A 21,528-nucleotide genomic window follows, 5' to 3' on the forward strand; every position below is an offset into this window, starting at 1 on the left:
CTCTTGTAGGGATCATGTGCAGACTTGCTCACCAACAGAATCACTCACTCTGAGCTGCAGCACTGGGGCAGCACCTAGAAAGGTGGCAGGGATATATTGTGGGGAACTGAGTTGTCTGGCTTAGGAGGGGGCTGGAGGGGCAGCTTTCTCATGGACAGGGGAGCTGATGGAGGCCATTTTTTCTTTGTTGAGCCCTGACCCTTCCCAGCATGCAGACACAGGCTGCTGCCATATCTGAGTCTCCATCAAGCTAGCTAACACTGTTTGTTTGCCATACCCTGGTGATTCTAGTCCCCACCCCACACACCCTTTGGGCACACCCAAGCTACTTCCAGTGGCTTTTTCATACAAACTGCCTGCCTTGGTTCATGATGCACTTTCCTAGGTTCTCTCAAAGGTTTGCAGAACTTAGACAAGCAGCATCTGACATGAGCATGTCATGTACCTCTGGCTGAGTAGCCCTAAGAGAGCACTAGCGGTAACCAGCCTTGATTCAAGGCTTGGCCTCTCAAGGCACTTTCAAGCATGGCATGAGCAGTGGCCAACTGTGTATTTATTTGTGGCTCCTGCCAGGTGGCCCCAGGTGGGACATGGGGTCAGCTGAACTTGACCTGTAATGGGTCCCCTCTTAAGGTCCTCTGTGGCTGGCCCCCCCCAATGGCCAGCTTTGAAATGAGCTGGAGCATCACTGAGCCACCTCCAAGGACAACACACCCAAGGGGCAGATTGGGCAGGCACCAGAACCCTATTGAGGCAGATCCTGTTCTTCGGGGTCAGGCCCTGCAACACAACTCCTCCACCGTAGTCAAGGCCAGTCCTCACAACCAATAAGCCCAAGGGTCAATCCCTCCAACTGACATGCAAACAGCAACCAAGGCTCAACTACAAGAGGAGGGCACAGACAACCGACACAAGGGACATATCTGGAGCGTGTGGCTCAAGGAACTAGGAAGACTGCACCACTGAACCCCACAGCACACCTACTATATAAGGCCACTCTACTAAGACTTGAAGACATAGCAGCCCTAATAAATACATAGAAATAAACACAGGGAGGCAGCCAAAATGGGGAGACAAAAAAATATATCCAAATAAAGGAACAACAACAAAAAGCTCTAGAGAAAAATAAATAAATAAATAAATAAATAAATAAATAAATAAATAAACTAAAAGGAGACAAACAACCTACAAGATGCAGAGTTCCAAACACTGGTTTTAAGAATGATCAGTGACCTCAGGGAGAACTTCAACAAAGAGATAGGAAACATAAAAATGGAAATAGAAAACATAAGGAAGAACCAGTCAGAAATGAAGAATATATTAACTGTAATGAAGAATACACTATAGGGCATCAACAGTAGATTAGATGAAGCAGAGGATCAAATCAGTGATTTAGAAGATAAAGTAGCAGAAAACATCCAATCAGAAGAGCAAAAAGAAAAAAGAATCCAAAAAAATTGAGGAGAGTTTAAGGGGTCTCTTGGACAATATCAAGCATACCAACATTTGCATCATAAGGATACCACAAGGAGAAGAGAGAGAGTGAGGAATTGAAAACCTATAGAAAGAAATAATGACAGAAAACTTTCCTGACCTGGTGAAGGCCATGGATATTCAACTCCAGGAAGTGCAGAGTCCCAAACAAGATGAAACCAAAGAGGCCCATACCAAGACACATCATAATTAAAATGCCAAAGGTTAAAGACAAAGAGAGAATCTTAAAAGAAACAAGAGCAAAGCAGTTAGTTACCTATAAGGGAGATTCCATAAGACTACCAAATGATTTCTCAACAGAAACTTCACAGGCCAGAAAGGATTAACAGGAAATATTCAAAGTGATGAAAAGCAAGGACCTACAACCAAGATGACTCTACCCAGCAAAGCTATCATTTAGAATCAAAGGACAAATAAAGAGCTTCCTAGATACGAAAAAAGTAAAGGAGTTCAACACCACCAAACCAGTATTACAAGGAATTTTACAGAGACTTTATTAAGACCAAAAAATAAATAAATAAATAAAAATTATGAATAATAAAATGGCAATAAATACATATCTATCAACAATTACTTTAAATGTAAATGGATAAAATGTTCCAATCAAAAGACATAGTGTGAGAGGGGAGGTTATCACTTTGTGAGGGGTGTAAATGTATAACTATTACATTGTTTTGTATACCTGAAACTAATTTTAAAAATTAATTTAAAAAAGTCATAGAGTGGCTGAATGGATAAGAAAACAAGACCTTTACATATGCTGTCTACAAGAGACTCACTTCAGATCAAAAGACACACACAGACTAAAAGTGAAGGAATGGAAAAAGTTATTTCATAAACATGGAAACAAACAAAAGCTGCCCTAGCAATATTTATACCAGACAAAATACACTTTAAAACAAGGGTATAACAAGAGACAAAGAAGGACCCAGTAATTCTACTTCTAGGTATTTATCTGTAGAGACCGAAAACGCTGCTTTCAGGGGTCATCCATGTATTCATTGCAACATTATTTACAATAGCCAAGATATGAAGGCAACCTGGGTGTCCCAGAATTAATTAATTAATTAATTAATTAATTAACTAATTAATGGATAAAAAAGAGTTGGTACATATATACAATGGAATATTACTCAGCCATTAGAAAGAATGAAATCTAGCCATTTGCAACAACATGGATGGACTGCAGGGTATTGTACTGAGCGTAGTAAATCAGACAGCAAAAGAAAAGGTCACATAATTTTACTTATAAGTGGAATCTAAAGAACAAAATAAAGAAGCAAATAAACAGAAATAAATAGATACAGAGAATATTTTGATGGTTGCCAGATGAGATGGGTTTGGGGATAGGTGAAAAAAAGGAAGGGATTAAGAAATACAAAGTGGAAATTACAAATTGGTCAATGGGATATAAAGTTAAGTTAGGGAAGTATAATCAATAATATGGTAATAACTATATATAATGCCATATGGGTACTAGATTACAAGTAGTTAGGGGGATCATTTTTAAATTATATAAATGTCTAACCACTTTGTTATACATCTGATGTAACGTACAGCATAAGGAATATAGTCAACAATATTGTGATAGCATGGTACACTGTCAGATGGTGCTGGACTTATTGAGGTGATCACTTCTTTAGGTATATAAACGTTAAATAACTGTGGTGTACACCTGAAAATAATGTAATATTGTATGTTAGCTATATTTTAATAAAAATCTTTAAAATAAATAAAATTCTATATCTACACATACTTTGGAATGTCCTTTTAAAGTCTTATCCATACATAGCCATGATAATGTGACAGTTACTACCAAAGAACAAAAATCAGACAAACTTTAAATTTCCCATCCATAAAACTATACAAATAGAACAACTGCAGGTTATTGATGAAAAAAGGTTGTAACACAATCATTCTATATCCAGACAAATTGGTATCATTCAAGTGTAAATATCTCATGTGCAAGATTTCAGAACTCACCATACTCTTTCACTCATCCTAAGAAAACATCAAAGCCATTCTCTAGAGAGCTCACAACTATATCAGAACAGGAAATCAATAATTGGAAAATCATAGTATAAAATGACTGGTGGTATTTAAATAAATCAAATACATAAATATAAATGAAATAATTGCTCTTAATATATATTGGAAAAACCACAATAAAATATTGGAAATACCTAAAATAGAAAAGGAATAGTTGTATAAGATCATAATGGATCAATATTCCCAAACGAGGATGAAAAACATGAGGAAGCAGGGAAAGAGAGCGTGATGAGAACACGGAAAATTTTGCTAAGTTCCTGGTAGGTTGTAAGGGAGTCAAATTGGATCATTTGAAAACCAAAGGCTAAATATAGTTATCTGACAAACTGAAAAGGTAACTGCTTGTATCATTTAAAACATGATTTTATTCCCTTCCAAATTCTTATAATAAATGAACATAATACACTTATATACCACACATATATACACACACACACACACACACACACACACAAACACACACACACACACCACACAAGGAAACAAAGAAAATGGAAATAATCAAACAAGATAACAAAGGTAAAGCCCAGCATAAAAGTTATGGGATAACTTTTATGGGAAATAGGATAAACTGAGGTACCAAACAAAACAACAACAACAAAAAAAACATTTTCAGAATTGGTAACAAACAGATCTGGCTTTTAAAAAGACATAACTAAGAAATGATTCAGAAAGTTTAAAAATAAAAGAATGAAAACTAATACAGTGATTAAAACAAAAATCATATAAAGGAAGTATCATATAATATCACATAAAGGAATGTTAAAATCCAGAATCAACTGGGGTTAAAGAAAGATTATATTAATATTTATTAATCAATGACACAAACTATACAATAATCATATACCTTAGGAGACAAATTACATTATATCATATTACATAAAGAAAACTGAAAGAGAAATCTGAAAGGAAATGAAAGAAATGCAATTACCATAAGAAAATGTGTTTTTTTCTTTAAATTAAAGTTTATTGAGGCAACAATTGTTTGTAAAGTTACATAGATTTCAGGTGTACAATTCTGTAAAACATTATCTATATCTCACATTATGTGTTCACCACCCAGAGTCAAGTCTCTTTCCATCACCATATATTAGATCCCGTTTACCCTCTACTAGAGCCCTGCTCCCCCCTCTCTCCTTATCCTCTGGTAACCCCTAAACTATTGTCTATGTCTGTAGAGTTTTTGTTCTTTCAGTTGTTTGTCTTGTTCTTTTGTTGTTTTCGGTTTATATACCACATATAAGTGAAATCATATGGTTCTCTACTGAAGAAGACACAAAGAAATGGAAAGACATTCCATGCGCATGGATTGGAAGAATCAACATAGTTTAAAATGCCATATTACCTAAAGCAATACAAGATTTAATGCAATCCACATCAAAATCACAATGGCATTTTTTTTAAAGAAATAGAACCAAAAAATCATCAGATTTATATGGAACCACAAAACACCAAATAGCCAAAGCTATCCTAAGAAAAAAGAACAATGCTGATGGTATCACACTCCCTGACTTTAGTTTGTACTACAGGGCAACAATAATCAAAACAGCATGGTATTGGCAGAAAAACAGACACATAGAACAATGGAAAAGATTTGAGAACCCAGAAATAAACTCACATAAATATGGACAGATAATTTTTAAAAAAGAAGCAAAAAGCATACAACAGAAAACATAGCTTCTTCAATAAATGGTGCTGTCAGAATTGGAAAACCACGTAAGAATGAAACTGGACTGCTATCAGTCACCATGTACCAAAATTAATTCAAAATGGATCAAAGACTTAAGCATAAGACCTGAAACAATGAACTGTGTAGAAAAAAACATAAGTACTAAAATTATGGACCTTGGGTTTAAAGAGCATTTTATGAATTTGACTCCAAAGGCAAGGGAAGTAAAAGCTAAAACAAATGAATGGGACTGTATCAAACTTACAAGCTTCTGCACAGCAAAAGAAACCATCAACAAAAAAAAGAGGCCACCAATTGAATGGGAGAAGTTATTTGCAAACAGTGCCTCTGATAAGGGGTTAATATCCAAAATATATAAGGAACTCATACAACTCAACAGCAACAAAAAACAAACAACCCAATTGAAAAATGGGCAGAGGACCTGGAGAGACATTTCTCCAAAGAGGACATACAAATGGCAAATAGACATATGAAAAAATGCTCAACATCACTAATCATCAGAGAAATGCAAATCAAAACCACAATGAGATATCACCTCACCCCAGTCAGAATGGCTATCATCAACAAGACAAATAGTAACAAGTGTTGGAGAGGCTGTGGAGAAAAAGGAACCCTCATACACTGTTGGTGGGAATGCAGACTGGTGTAGCCACTATGGAAGGCAGTATGGAGGTTCCTCAAAAAATTACGAGTAGAATTACCATATGACCCAGCAATCCCTCTCCTGGGTATCTACCCAAAAAATCTGAAAACATTTATCAGTAAAGACAAGTGTGCTCCAATGTTCATTGCAGCTTTATTTACGGTGGCCAAGACATGGAAACAACCAAAATGTCTTTCGATAGATGAATGGATAAAGAAGTTGTGGTATGGAATGGAATGGAATACTATTGGAATACTATTCAGCAGTAAGAAAAGATGAAATAGGACCATTTGTGACAATATGGATGGATCTTGAGATTATAATGCTAAGAAAATGTGTTTTATATACATCAGTTTGACAGATTAAATAGACATAATAAGTCAGGATTTGAATAATATAAATTTGTATTATGAAACTTACATTAAGTCTTTTGTTTAAAAATAATACTTTCATAGACTTTAATTATCTACAATTTTTTATTTGTCAATTATACCTTAGTAAAGGTGGAAAAAGATCTTGCATGAGTAGATAAGCAAAATGTATTATAATTTATACAATGGAATATTATTCCTCCTTTAAAAGGATTGAAATTCTAGCAAATGCTACAGTGATGAACATTGAAACCATTATGCTAAGTGAAATAAGACAGACACAAAATGACAAGTATGATATTTCATATGAGGGCTCTAGACTAGTCAAATTCATAGAGACAAAAAGTAGAATAGAGGTTAACAGGGACTTGGGGGAGGAGGGAATGAGGAGTTGTTGTTTAATGAGTACAGAGCTTCAGTTTGGGAAGATGAAAGAGTTTGGGAGATAGAGATAGATAGTGGTGATGGTTGTACAACAATGAAAATGGACTTAATGCCACTAAATTGTACACTTAAAAATGATTAAAATATGATACATCCAGCCTTATTCTTTTTCTCAGGATCGCTTTGGCTATTCAGGGTCTTTTGTGATTCCATACAAATCTGATGACTTTTTGTTCTATTTCTTTAAAAAGTGCCATTGTGATTTTGATGTGGATTGCATTAAATCTGTATGTTGCTTTGGGTAATATGGCCATTTTAACTATGTTGATTCTCCCAATCCATGGACATGGAATGTCTTTCCATTTCTGTGTCTTCTTCAATTTCTTTTAAAAATGTCTTACAGTTTTCAGTATATAGGTCTTTCATAATCTTTGGTAAGTTTATTCCTAGGTATTTTATTCTTTTTGCTGCAATTGCAAAATATTTTTTTTCATTTCCTTTTCTGAAATTTCATTGTTAGTATATAAGAATGCAGTGGATTTTTTATTTTGTAGCCAGCAACTTTACTTATTCATTTTTTGTTTCTAATAGCATTTTGGTGGAGTCTTTAGGGTTTTCTATATATAGAATCGTGTCACCTGCAAAAAGTGAGAATTAAACTTCTTCATTCCCAATTTCGATGCCTTTTATTTCTTTCTCTTGCCTGATTGCTCTGGCTAGGACTTCCAATACTATGTTGAAAAGCAGTGGTCATAGGGGACAAACCTGTATTGTTCCTGAACATAGAGAAAAAAGCTTCAGTTTTTCATCATTAATATGATATTAGCTGAGGGTTTGTTATATATGGCCTTTATTTTGTTAAAGTATTTTTCTTCTATACCCATTCTATTAAGTGTCTTAATTATAAATGGATGTTGTATCTTGTCAAATGCTTTTTTAGCATCTACTGACATAATCACATGGTTTTCATTTTTTATTGTATGTGGTTTAATCACATTGATCGATTTGCGTATGTTGAACCAGAGCAACAAAAATCAAAACCGCATGGTATTGGCAGAAAAACAGACACAGACCAATGGAATAGAATTGAAAACCCAGAAATACACCCACATAAATATGGACAGACAATTTTTGATAAAGTATCCAAAAACATACAATGGAGAAAAGAAAGCCTCTTCAATAAATGGTTCTGACAGAATTGGAAAGCAACGTGCAAAGGAATGACACTGGACTGCTATCTGTCACCATGTACCAAAATGTGTTCAAAATGCATCAAAGACTTAAGCATAAGACCTGAAACAATAAACTGCATAGAAGAAAACTTAAGTACTAAATTTATGGACCTTGGGTTCAAACAGCATTTTATGAATTTGACTCCAAAGGCAAAGGAAGTAAAAGCTAAAATAAATGAATGGGGTTACATCAAACTAAAAATCTTCTTCACAGCAAAAGAAACCATCAACAAAACAAAGAGACAACCAACAAAATGGGAGAAGAAATTTGCAAACAACACCTCCAATAAGGGGCAAATATCTAAAATATATAAGAAACTCATACAATTCAACAACAAAAAGATAAACAATCCAATTCAAAAATGGGCAGAGGACATGGACAGAAACTTCGCTCAACTAGACATATAAATCTCCAACAGATATATGAAAAAATGCTCAAGTTCACTAGCTTTTAGGGAAATGCAAATCAAAACCACAATGAGATATCACCTCCCCACAGTTAGAATGGCTATCATCAACAAGACAAATAGTAACAAATATTGGAGAGGCTGTGAAGAAAAAGGAACCCTCATGCACTGTTGGTGGGAATGTAGACTGGTGCAGCCGCTATGGAAGACAGTGTGGAGGTTCCTCAAAAAATTACGAATAGAATTACCATATGACCCAGCAATCCCTCTCCTGGGTATCTACCCAAAAAATCTGAAAACATTCATAAAGACAAATGTGCTCCAATGTTCATTGCAGCTTTATTTACGTTGGCCAAGACATGGAAACAACCAAAATGTCTTTTGATAGATGAATGGATAAAGAAGTTGTGGTATGGAATGGAATGGAATACTACTGGAATACTATTCAGCAGTAAGAAAAGATGAAATAGGACCATTTGTGACAATATGGATGGATCTTGAGATTATAATTCTAAGCCAAATAAGTCAGACAGAAAAAGTAGAGAACCGTATGATTTCACTGATATGTGGTATATAACACTGAAAACAACAAAAGAACAAGACAAACAAATTAAGTGACAAAAACTCATAGACATAGACAATAGTGGAGGGGTTACCAGAGAGTAAAGGGAGAGGGTGGCTCTAGAAAAGGGTAAACATGGTCTAATATATGGTGATGGAAAGAGAACTGACTCTGGGTGGTGAACACACAATAGGATTTATAGATGATGTAATACAGAATTGTACACCTGAAACCTATGTAACTTTACTGATGACTGTCAATCCAATAAACCTTAATTTTTTTTTAAAAATTCTGAAAACATGTATCCTTAAAGATATATGTACTCTTGTGATCATTGCAGCTTTATTGCCGGTGGCCAAGGCATGGAAACAACAAAATGTCCTTTGATAGATAATTGGATAAAGAAGATTTGGTATATATACACAATGGAATACTATTCTGCCATAAGAAAAGATGAAATAATGCCATTTGTGACAACATGGATTAATCTTGAGATTATTATGCTAAGTTAGACAGAAAAAGTTGAGAACCATATGATTTCACAGATATGTGACATAAAACTGAAAATAACAGGAACAAGACAAACAAATGAAGAAACAAAAACTCATAGGCACAGATAATAGTTTAATGGTTACCAGAGGGTAAGGGGGGAAAGGGGGTGGTAGATTAGGGTAAAAGGGATATGATGATGGAAGGAGAACTGACTCTGGGTGGTAAACACACAATGTGATATATAAATGATGTAATACAAAATTGTATACCTGAAACCTATGTAACTTTCCTAACAATTGTCACCCCAATATACTTAAAAAACAGACCAAGAAATCAAGAATTATACAAAATTTACAGTTAAGGAGATCAATGTGTTAATAGAAAATAAAATTAATGTTAAAAAAATAAAGTTTCCTTTAACATAATTGTCAACTTCCTATTTTACAATTGGACTCTAGTTTTCCTATCAAAATCAAGAACAAAAAGATTGGAGCTGCCACATTTATTTAACATTGTTCTAGAACTTCTCACCAATATTACAAGAAAGGAGATTAAAGGTAAAAGGACCCTTGTAAAGGAGACAAGATTGTCACTATTTGCAAGTTAAAAAGAAAGATGATATGCTTAGAAGAGTAGTTTATTTGATAGAAGCATTTTTTTTTAAAGATTTTATTGGGGAAGGGGAACAGGATTTTATTGGGGAACAGTGTGCACTTCCAGGACTTTTCTCCAAGTCAAGTTGTTGTCCTTTCAATCTTAGTTGTGGAGGGTTCTGTTCAGCTTCAAGTTGGTTCTTTCAGTCTTAGTTGTGGAGGGCGCAGCTCAGCTCCAGGTCCAGTTGCCGTTGCTAGTTGCAGGGGGCACAGCCCACCATCCCTTGCGGGAGTCGAACCGGCAACCTTGTGGTTGAGAGGACACGCTCCAACCAACAACTGAGCCATCCGGGAGGCAGCTCAGCTCAAGGTGCCGTGTTCCATCTTAGTTGCAGGGGGCAGAACCCACCATCACTTGCAGGACTCGAGGAATTGAACTGGCAACCTTGTGGTTGAGAGCCCACTGGCCCATGTGGGAATCGAACCGGCAGCCTTCAGAGTTAGGAGCACGGAGCTCTAACCGCCTGAGCCACCGGGCCGGTCCTGATAGAAGCATTTAATATGAGCAGACACAAACTACATACACCAATAATAGCTTTCCTAGATACCTCAATGATGGGTTACAAAAACGTAACAGGAAAAGAAGCACTCAGAATAGCAACAGACAATATTAAATATAAACTATCTTAACCAGAATATGTGTCTTTCAGGAAGACAGCTACAAATTTCACTCAGAAAAAAATAATCTTGAATAAACAATCACCCCATGTTCAGAAATACGAAATGGGTACATTCTGTATCATAAAGAATGAATTCTCTCTAAAACCATTTGTAGTCTTAAGGGAGTCTAAACAAAATGCCAGTAGAACTATTTTGTAACTTTATAAAATTAATATCAGTTCATCTGGAAAAATTAAGATAAGCAGACAAGAATACCTAAGAAATTTTGGAAAAGATAAATAATGAGAAGAAACTTGCCTTACCAACATTAATAATTGGAGCTGTGAAAATCCCACAGATCATTGGAAACAAATAAAACATTCCTGAAACAGACAGTGGTATTTATAAGAATTCATATGTAATAAAACAACAGGGAATGAGTGATTTGGACAAAATGGGCATTTGGAGAAAAAAAAGTCAAATTACAACTTCACATCATACAATTAACCCACCAAAATTAAAACTGGAAAAATATAATTAAGCATTTAACTGACCTCTAGATAGAGAGAAATAATTGAGAAATTTGAATATATAAGAATATTAAAAAATTCTGTGTATTAGAAAGCAAAGCAAACAAAATTCTAAACAAAATTCTAAAGCAATTTGAATGTAGGTGAGTAACTAAATACATTTACAAAAAAATAAGAACATGTCAACAACAAAAAGGGAATGGATAAAGCAGACAATATTCCAATGAAGAAATTGACCAATGAAGATGTAAGAAAATGTTTGGCTTCCCTTGTAAATTATAATTTATCATTATTTACCATTCAACGTTTCTAATTCTTTCAAATACTCAGAAAAGGGTTCATTGACTTACAGTATGATGATAAATCTGTATAGCTCTTGTGAAGGTCGTTTGTTAATATGGATCAATAAGCGTAATATTTTTCTAACTTTTCACCACAAAGTTAACTGAAGTGTAGGAATTTATACTAAAAATTAAGTTATATTGAAAATTAATAAAAAATATAAGGAACCCATATAGACTTTAATTTATAAACTTCTAGGCACAGGGTTGAAATGTCTATTTAATATTTATTAGTTTATCTTATACTTTTGTATTTACAATCTCATGTTACATAAACGTGTTGATAAGTGTTGATTTTTCATTTACATTTCGCTCTTATTCAGATTTCTTCACTTATACGTATTTTTGGTATCACTTTTTGAGCATTACTTTTTGAGCCATCTAACACAGTTTTTCAAGGCACATCATGTTCAGTCCCATCCAATTTGTGGACATAGAGCCCTTTTTGAGTCTGTGTGGGATGCTATCCTGGAAAATTTATTGCAAGCCACAGATACTGATTCACACTGTATTAAAAGAGTTGTTATTTACCTTTGTCCTGTAGGGGGGTGGGGGATATTTTTGATCTCCATAATGAAACCACTTCCTGTATGAATTTTATAGAGCTCTTTAAAAGGCTTGTTTGCAATGACATCTAATATTTGAAATTATAATTATTATAATAAAATAATTTCTAAATCTGTATAAAATTTTCACTTCTGTCAGGTGACTTCTGAATGTATCTAAAATGAGCATTGATTGAGGTCATTTAAGGTGAAGATATCCTCACCAAAAATTACATTTTGTTCAAAAGAGAGTATTTTAAATATTGCTTTGTAGTACAAATGGTTTTGCAAAAAAAGAAAAAAAAAGTATTAATTTTTTCTTTTATGAGAGGTGATTTTAGGTTTAAAAATAACTTCTGTCACATATTGGAACATATGCATTAATCAGACATGCTACAAAGATTTATGCAGAAGAGTGGTCATTAAAACATTATTTAAAAATTAAAAAATCAAATGTCCAATGATAGGAGTACTGAAACTAATTACCATGCATCCGTCAAACTGAATACCATATACTTATTAAAATACTGTGTTAAAAAAATATTCAATAACTTAAGGAAATGCTCATAAAATCATAGGCAAAAAAATCTTATAAGAAAATTGTAGGTGCCACTGTGGGGCAAATATGTATATATTTGTATATTTTCATAGGGAAATTAAAAAACTGGAAAGAAATCACCAAAATATTTTAGTGATTGCCATTAGATTGTGATGTGAGATGATTTTGGTTATTTTCTTCCAACTTTTTTATCCTTTTAGAGTTTTTTCTCAGTGAGACTGCTAATTCTTTAATCAAAAAAGAACACTTATTTTAAAAATAAATAAAATGCTCTACATTAATTACTATTTATCCATCAAAGGTTCTATTTCTCTTATTTTTTATGTTAAATAAAGTGTTATGATTACTATTCTGTAACTACACAGTGTAAAGTGTTTATCAGTGACTGGTATTGCTTCATTCAACTATTGAGCAAACAGATGTACTTTGTCCCAGGCTTCCATCTAATTTTGAGTAGATAAAAAGCAGGGACAAAAATAAGCATAATGACTGAGCCCTGTAGCATTTCCCTTACATTATTGGCTTCATTCTAGCTCATTCTCACAGTGTCCTTTCTTTCACTGGTCTTCTGCAGTCTTTTTTCGTGGACCACAACAGTCGAGCTACCACTTTCATTGACCCCCGAATCCCTCTTCAGAACGGTCGTCTTCCCAGTCATCTGACACATCGACAGCACCTCCAGAGGCTCCGAAGTTACAGTGCTGGAGAGGTAACACCATCCACTCCCCTACCCACAGTGCATAGGTCCACAGGTTCTGCCTCTTCTTGCAGGGCCAGAACTATTTCTTAGTGGCCAGGATCTAGGGTTGCCTATTCCTCAAGGGGCCGAGCCATATCCACACTGCTCTGCAGCATGAATGGCGATTGGGGGCACCCACTTAATTTCCTAGGCCCATCTTCAGATTGCTTTACTTCTACCTTCTCTTTTGTCTTATACAATCATCTCTACTGAAAATCTGTCCAGTATAAAGGAAATAAAAAATGCAGTGTCAGGAAATTCTTAGACTTATGGCCAGAGTTGTGCTTATTAAGGCCAACTGGTTACATGATAATTCTTAAAGATGATGGAACTGCCATGCAGCATATGACTAGCTTTAAACTTCTGTCTCTCCATAGATCCTGGAGAAGACTTCTATAATGTATACATGGACTAAAAACTGGGGAAATCAACCAGATACCAGAGAGTACTCTGTTCTCATCCTACCACGTGCTCTTCCCTGGTTTATATCTTTCTTCATTACCTGTGGTTACCTGCTACTGAGCCATGAAATGTTGCTACCTTTCTTAAATTCACTTTCATCGCCTTTCTAAATTACTGTCTCTATATCATATACCCTATAATATCCCTCCTTTCTCAAACCAAACTCAAAACATAGATCTTTTCTATTTCCAATCAGTTCCTGACAATATTATGAGCAAATCCATTTTTATGTCCTGACTAATATTTTCCAAGTAGCTCTACCATTTTTTTATAAAAACATCAGAATCTCAGGAGATGAGGGCACTAAGAACCATTTCTCATAAAATAACCCATGGAGCCAGATTATTACAATCAGGTTAAAAAAATTTTTTTTAAAAAGAAGAAAAGAAAAATAATGGTATAGAAAAAAAGAAATACGTATATTTGGCTGCCACATAGAGTCATCCAGGGAAAACCACAGTGGACACCTCAGAAGAAACTGGGAAAATAACAATCCACTTCAAAGCCTCCAGATAGCAAATGTAAGTCTCAAGGAAAGAGCCTGTTGTTGGTGTATCAGCACCTGTTTTAATGAAAGCCTAGTGTACAAAACAAACAAACAAAAAAATCCTTCGCTACTTTTTCAGGGGAATCATCTATATACTCTGAGAGACACAACTATTACCAACCAAGGGTATTCATGGTTTAATGCTAATGCGATAAAATAAATATTTGTTTCAGGGGTCATCTGAGGTGTCATTGTTTTAGGATACTACTGAAAGCATGTTACTCACATTTCTGCATGTACGTAAAATGTGTCTGTGACCATGCAGAGAGGTCACACATCTGCAAGTGTTATGTGGGTGTCAAGACCCTCCAGATACCACACATTCAGCAACAGACAGGTTCACAGACTATAGAAAGCAGTGCCCCAACTCAACACACATCATCCCCTCTCTGGTGGCACTTTTATAATATTTCTGAAAGTACAAGACATGTTGTCTTGAGATAATAGTATACAAATTCAAAATTCTGCATCAACTTGCGGTATGTCATTTCAATTTATTTAAAATGTCCAAGCTCTTTAATGTTTTAAGGCATTTTTCTGTATTAATATAGGGTAACTACATACTCGTATGATAAAAAGAAACTGAGTACCACAGACAGATTCACTGTCAATAAAATAAAAATATATATTACTCAACATAAAGTGAACCCCTGCAGATATAAATCTCTTACATTAATAAGAAATTAACCTGAAAATATAAATATTAAAAACTTTCTGTTGAAAGAACAAGATTAAGAATACCACTTGCTTTACCTGTTCCAAAACATTTATTTGATATGATTGAATAGCCCAAGCACAGTTACATTGAATATCAACATTGATGACAATTTGCCACCTGCATTAGCCATGAAAGATTGTAACACATAATCATGAAAGGGGTTAAATGTGCACCAGCCATCTGGATTCTCCCTAATTCATCCACTCTTCAACTAACTCTGTTCATTGGGTTTTCAAACCCCTCCCATCCTTCTGTTCATCCGCTTTCTGCTAGTAGCTTTGCACTGACACAAAGGAAAACCAAGAAAAGCAACAAAGAGAAAAGCTGGGAGGCAGAGAATGTCTGATCCAGAGGCAGAACATCTGAGAAAACAAAGACCCAGCCTCTGTGAAAACAAATACCGTGTTCCTCCTACTGTGAGAGCACAAAGCCTAAGGAATTAAGAGACAAGAGGGCCTTGGTATAAAAATGGAGGTTGCAATAGGAAATGTTAATTGTGTTTGCTGTGATGTGATTTTACTCACCAAACATTAATTAACTTCATGGCCTTCTACGAGTACTGTGAAATGTAAAGAAGCATAAGATCTGATCACTGCCCTGGAGAAGTTTGTATTCTATTTTTGAAGCCAGAAAAATACACACAGAACTAAGTAACAAGAGAAATTAGAATTTGATTGAGTGCCAAGAGAGATGTTAGGAAAATTGCCTCAAAAGTTCAAAAGAGGCCAAGGAAAGATATCTTTTAAAATCAGGTACTAGACCTAGAAGTAGAAAAATTGGTCAAATTAGCTAGGTACAAAAGAAGAGGAAGGACAACCCCACAGAGAACACAGCACAAGCGGAGGTGCAGAGGTAGGATTGAGAAAGGTCTGTAGACAGGTAACAAATAATCGTTCAGTGTGACCAGAATAGTAAATTTCCACTTGGTTTTTGGAAAGCTTTGAAACCATATGGAAGTGTTGGAATTTTGTTGAGTTTAGACCTATTAAATGAATTTGAGAGGAATAATACGATTTTTGTGTAAAAATGGGCTGTAGAGACCAATGCAGGGATCAGTTCTCAACAGAAGAAGACTTGACATTTTGGGAGGGCAATTCTCTGATGTGTGGAATTGTCCCATGCTATTGCAGGGCTTTTTTTCCTGGTCCTATCCATTAAATGTCAGGTGTGACCCTATCTCATCAGTCACTATAACAACCAAGACAGAGCAAGAGAAAACACCCCTATGTATTTCAAAACACTCCTAGGTGGTAATACAACTCCAGTTAAGAATCGTAGTTTACATTCAAGTAAACTGAAATACCAAAAACCCAAGTTACACAGGGAGTTCAGAACCACAGCTCAGATTTCTTAAGCCCCAGTCCAGTATAAATTAGTAATTTAAAAAATAGACATTGAAAAGGAAGTATTTGGCAAAGAGGGATTTGAGAGAAGGGCCTATTGGAGACCACTGCCACAGACCAGGTGTAAGGTGATGAGGCCCCCAGGCAAAGAGACAGAGAACAAAGGATATCCTGTGGGAAGACACCTCGGGGAAGTTGAGAGGTATAGAGTGAGAGGTAACTGGAGTTCAGTCAGCAGATGGGAGTCCCAGTTCTGGCTTCTCCACAAATGAGTGTCATTGTGCCTTTCTTTACTTTCTGAGACCTCAGTTTTCTTGTCTGCAAATGGAGATAACGGAATTAGATGGCCATTAAAGTCTGTTCCAACTCTGTGATTCTCAGAATCAGTGAGCCTGGAGTCATAGTCCCATTAATAACACATAGGTAAGATGAGCAGAAAAGCTAGGTGGTGAGGATGGCAGGTTTGTCTTTAAATGAGTTGATAATAAGTACGAAAACACAACAGGGTATCCAATTAGAAATGGACTTGACTGTTGCTCAGTGATTTTTCTTTTTTAATCAATTGCATGTAGGACAAAATTAAAATCAGTTTTTATATTCAGGATCCTAAATGGTAAAAATTTCTCTCTAAACCCAAATGGTAAGTTGTTAATAGAGACACTGTTAAACATTTTTTGGATTAGACTTTTCCTCACCTGAAATTTTTCATGTAGTTTCCTGAAAGCAGTTATCAGGAATATAGGATTTTATGCATAAAGATAACATTATTTGATGCACTAACATGAATTTTAATACAGTGGCATATCTGTCTGCGAGATATAAGATCTGACAATTAAGTTCACGAACTCATCCTAAAAAAAGTGCTGCATACTTCATTGCTGAATATCACTAACAGTCACCTTCAAAGTACTCCCCTTGGGAAGCTATGCACTGACACCAGTGCCTAATCCACCTTTCAAAGCAATTTTGAAACTTTTTTTATGGAATGGCCATCAGAACTGTCATCGTATTACACTTGATGTCCTGAATGTCATCAAAATGTCTCCTTTTCAATATTTCCTTTATCTTCAGGTAAAGAAAGAAGTCACTGGGGGCCGGATCAGGTGAGTAGGGAGGGTGTTCCAATATAGTTATTTGTTTACTGGCTAAAAACTCCCTCACAGACAGTGTCATGTGTGAGCTGGTGCATTGTCGTGATGCAAGAGCCATGAACTGTTGGTGAAAAGTTCAGGTCGTCTAACTTTTTCCCACAGCCTTTTCAGCACTTCCAAATAGTAAACTTGGTTAACTGTTTGTCCAGTTGGTACAAGTGTATAATGAATAATCCCTTTGATATAAAAACAGGTTAGCAACATTGTTGCAACAAGTTCGCGAACATAATTGTCAGACCTCGTATTTAGTAACCAACAAAACAGGCCTTATTGCTTCCCATAATGTCCAAATGGAATTGGATATAGAAATATGAAAAAAGCATATAGGGCTATAAATATGGATCCCATCTCTCTACCAGTAGGAAAACCACTGAATGTCAATTTTGCCTTCAATTAGCAATATAAATTAACACTAATTAGGAAGGATAACAGAATACATAATTTTAATTTATTTTACCACCTTGATCACGTTACAAAATCATTAGTCATAGAAAATTCTGGAAGAGAACAAACAAAAAAGCTTAATAGTAATTGTCTCGGGAAAGGGCAAGAATCTGGCAGGGAAGAGAAACTGACTCTTCACTTTGAAAGCTGAAGTCACTCTTCGTCATTCTTTGCAGTGATCTTCTTTGATGACAAGTCATTTCATTGGAGAGAGGATCCAAGATGGCAGAGTAGATAAACTCTGTGCTTGCCTCAGGCAGTGACCACATTAAAATTACAACTAAATTATGGAAAAATCAACCTGGAAAACCATCTGAAGCTAGCTGAACAGAAGGTTTATACCTAACGATATAAAGACGCAGCCACTGATAGGAGGAATAGAGATGTGGAAGAAGCCAGCCCCAAACCTGTATGTCATGGCTGAGAATCAGGAAGGTTATCTCTACCACGGAGGTCCCCCATCCCATGGAGGAGTGAGGGACCCTGGCCCCACACCAAGGTTCCCCAGCCCGGACCACTAGTGCTGGAAAAATGAGCCACCATGACATCTGGCAGTGAAAAACAAAGGGAATTCTGACTATCTGGGTGGGACAGAGGGAAACTCAGATGTCCTCTTAAAGGGCCCAGGTACAGATTCAGTCACTTGTAGGCTTTCACCCTGGGCTCCAGTGGAGGGACAGTGACTCGGACAGTATCAGAAACATACAGGGAATGACTGAGTTGTCAAGGCAAGAACTGAAGGGACAATCACCATTTTCCCTGTGTAGAATTCCCTCCTGTGCAGCTGGCAGGTGGGTACCAGCTTTTCTGTGTTGAACCCTCCCCTACACAGCCAAATCAGGATCTAAATTGGCCTGATGAACTCTGTTGTCTCCATCTTGGTAACTCCCTGGGACCCCACCCAACTCACTCAATGCTGGAAGTAATGTCTTCTTGAGCAGTCGGCCCCACCCACATTGGACTCTTTCTTGGACAACTCTCAGGGATCCACAGGTCTCAGGTGGAGGATGGCTGGCCTCAGTGTGCTCTGATACTTTTGCTAAGTAGCTCCAGGTTCAGCACTAGCACCAAATCACCATCTAACCTAGTAAACACCACTTGTCACACCCTGCTGAGTCCCTGAGACCCCAGCTCACATGCCACATAAGGCTTTATCACTGGCTGAGCCTTACAGAACCCAACAGGCAGAAGCAGGCATTGGGGTGTCCTGGGCTTTTGGCAGAGCTACCCAAGGCCTGGTATTTGTGATAGACAGATCTACCAGACAGAAAATCTACAAGGAAATAGTGGCCTTAAATGACACACTAGATCAGATGGATTTAATTGATATTTTAGAGCATTTCACCCCAAAGCTGCAAAATATGCATTATTTTCAAGTGCACATGGAAAATTTTTCAAGATAGACCACATGTTAGGCCACAAAACAAGTCTCAGTAAATTTAAAAAGATTGAAATTATATCAAGCATCTTCTCTGACCACAATTGTATGAATCAGTAATCAGAAATTCCCAACAAATAAAAGCCTTAGACCAAACAGGCTCGCAGGTGGATTATGCCAAACCTTTCAAGAATTAATACCGATCCTTCTCAAACTATTCCAAAAAATTCAAGAGAAGGGAAAGCTCCCAATCTTATTTTATTAGACCAACATTACCCTGATACCAGACAAAGACATTGCAAAAAAAGAAAAGAAAAAAAGAAAATTGTAGGCCAATATCCCTGATGAACGTAGATGCAAAAATCCACTAATATTAGCAAATCTAATTGAGCAACACATTAAAATGATCATACATCATGATCAAGTGGCATTTATTCCTGGGATGCAAGGTTGGTTCAATATCCACAAATCAATTAATGTGATACACCACATAAACAAAATGAAAGATAAAAATTATATAGTCATATGAATAGAAGCAGAAAAAGCATTTGACAAAATCTAGCATCCATTCATGATAAAAACTCTCAGCAATGTGGTAATAGAGGGAACATATGTCAGCATAATAAAGACCATACATGACAAACCGACAGCTAACATCCTAGCAATGGGAAAAAGCTAAAAGTGTTCTGCTTAAGATCAGGAATAAAACAAGGATGTCTACTTTCACCACTTTTATTCAAAATAATATTGGAAGTTCTAGCCACAGTAGTCAGACAAGAAAAAGAAGGAAAAGGCATCCAAACTGGAAAAAAAGTAAAAATGTCGTTATTTGCAGATGACATAATACTATATAGAGAAAACCTGAACAATTCCACAAAAAGAAAAAAAAAACTATTAGAACTGATAAATGAATTCAATGTAGTAGTAGGATAAAAAATTAATATTCAGAAATAGGTCATCTTTCTATACACCATAATAAACTCTCATAAAGAGAAATTAAGAAAACAATCCTATTTACAATTGCATCAAAAAACATAAAATACCTAGATATAAATTTAACCAATGAGGTAAAAGATCTGTACTTGTAAAATTATAAGACACTGAAGAAAGAAATTAAAGAAGTTACAAATAAATGGAAGCATATACCATGCTCATGTATAGAAAGAATTAACATCATTAAAATGTCCAAACTACCCAAAGTAATCTACAGATTCAATGCAATGCCTATCAAAATACCAATGGCATTTTTCACAAAACTAGAACAAATAGTCCTAAAATTTATGTGGAACTACATAAGATCCCAAATAGCCAAAGCAATCTTGAAAAAAAAGAAAAATTGGAGGTATCACACTACCTGATATCAAAGTATACTACAAGGATATAGTAATCAAAACAGCATGGTACTGGCATAAGACCAGACACATAGATCAACGGAATAGAATAGCGAGCCCAGAAATAAACCCACGCTTATGTCGTCATTTAATCTATGACAAAGGAGGCAAGAACATACAGTTGGGTAAAGACAGTTTACTCAATAAATGGTGCTGAAAAAAGTGGACACATACATGCAAAAAAAAAAAAGTGAAACTGGACCACTTTCTTTACCATATACAAGAATAAACTCAAAGTTGATTAGAGACTAGATGTAAGACCCAAAACCATAAGAAACCTGTAAGAAAACATAGGTAGTAAACTCTCTGACATTGCTCTTAGTGATACTTTGATCTATCTCTTCGGACAAGAGAAAGAAAAGAAAAAAAAAAAAAAAACACCAAAAAAAAAAAAAAAAAAAAAACCAAATGGAAATACATCAAACTAAAATTTTTGCACAGCAAAGAAACCACCAAGAAAACAAAAACACAGCCTATTGAATAGGAGAAGATATTCATCAATGATACATCTGATAAGGGGTTAATATCCAAAATTTATAAAGAACTCATACAACTCAACCTAAAAATCAAATAATACCATTAAAAATGGACAGAAGGCCTGAATAGACATTTCTCCAAAGAGGACATATACATGGCCAATAAACATGAAAAATGCTCAACATCACTAAACATCCAAGAAATGCAAATTAAAACCACAACAAGATATCACCTCATATCTGTTTAGAATGATTATCTTCAATAAATCAACAACTAGTGTTGCTGAGGATGCAGAGAAAAGGGAACCCTCAGACACTATTGGTGGG

At 35.7% G+C, this 21,528-nt stretch overlaps 1 protein-coding gene across 8 annotated transcripts in view; it reads left to right on the top strand.

The window, feature by feature from the left end:
• HECW1 (HECT, C2 and WW domain containing E3 ubiquitin protein ligase 1) overlaps positions 1-21,528 on the top strand; it is a 527,464-nt gene that overhangs the window by 416,347 nt on the left and 89,589 nt on the right. For 7 of the 8 annotated variants that reach the window (XM_088797857.1, XM_088797858.1, XM_088797853.1 and 4 more), the window contains one exon: positions 13,127-13,261. The exons of the other annotated variant lie outside the window; for it this stretch is intronic. In XM_088797857.1, the coding sequence (XP_088653983.1) occupies positions 13,127-13,261 (135 nt within the window). The remainder of the gene's footprint in view (positions 1-13,126; positions 13,262-21,528) is intronic. 8 annotated transcript variants of the gene reach the window in all.

The sequence above is a fragment of the Rhinolophus sinicus genome, chromosome 4 (assembly GCF_057876585.1).
Source record: "Rhinolophus sinicus isolate RSI-liver-muscle chromosome 4, RSI-T2T, whole genome shotgun sequence".
NCBI lineage: Eukaryota > Metazoa > Chordata > Mammalia > Chiroptera > Rhinolophidae > Rhinolophus > Rhinolophus sinicus.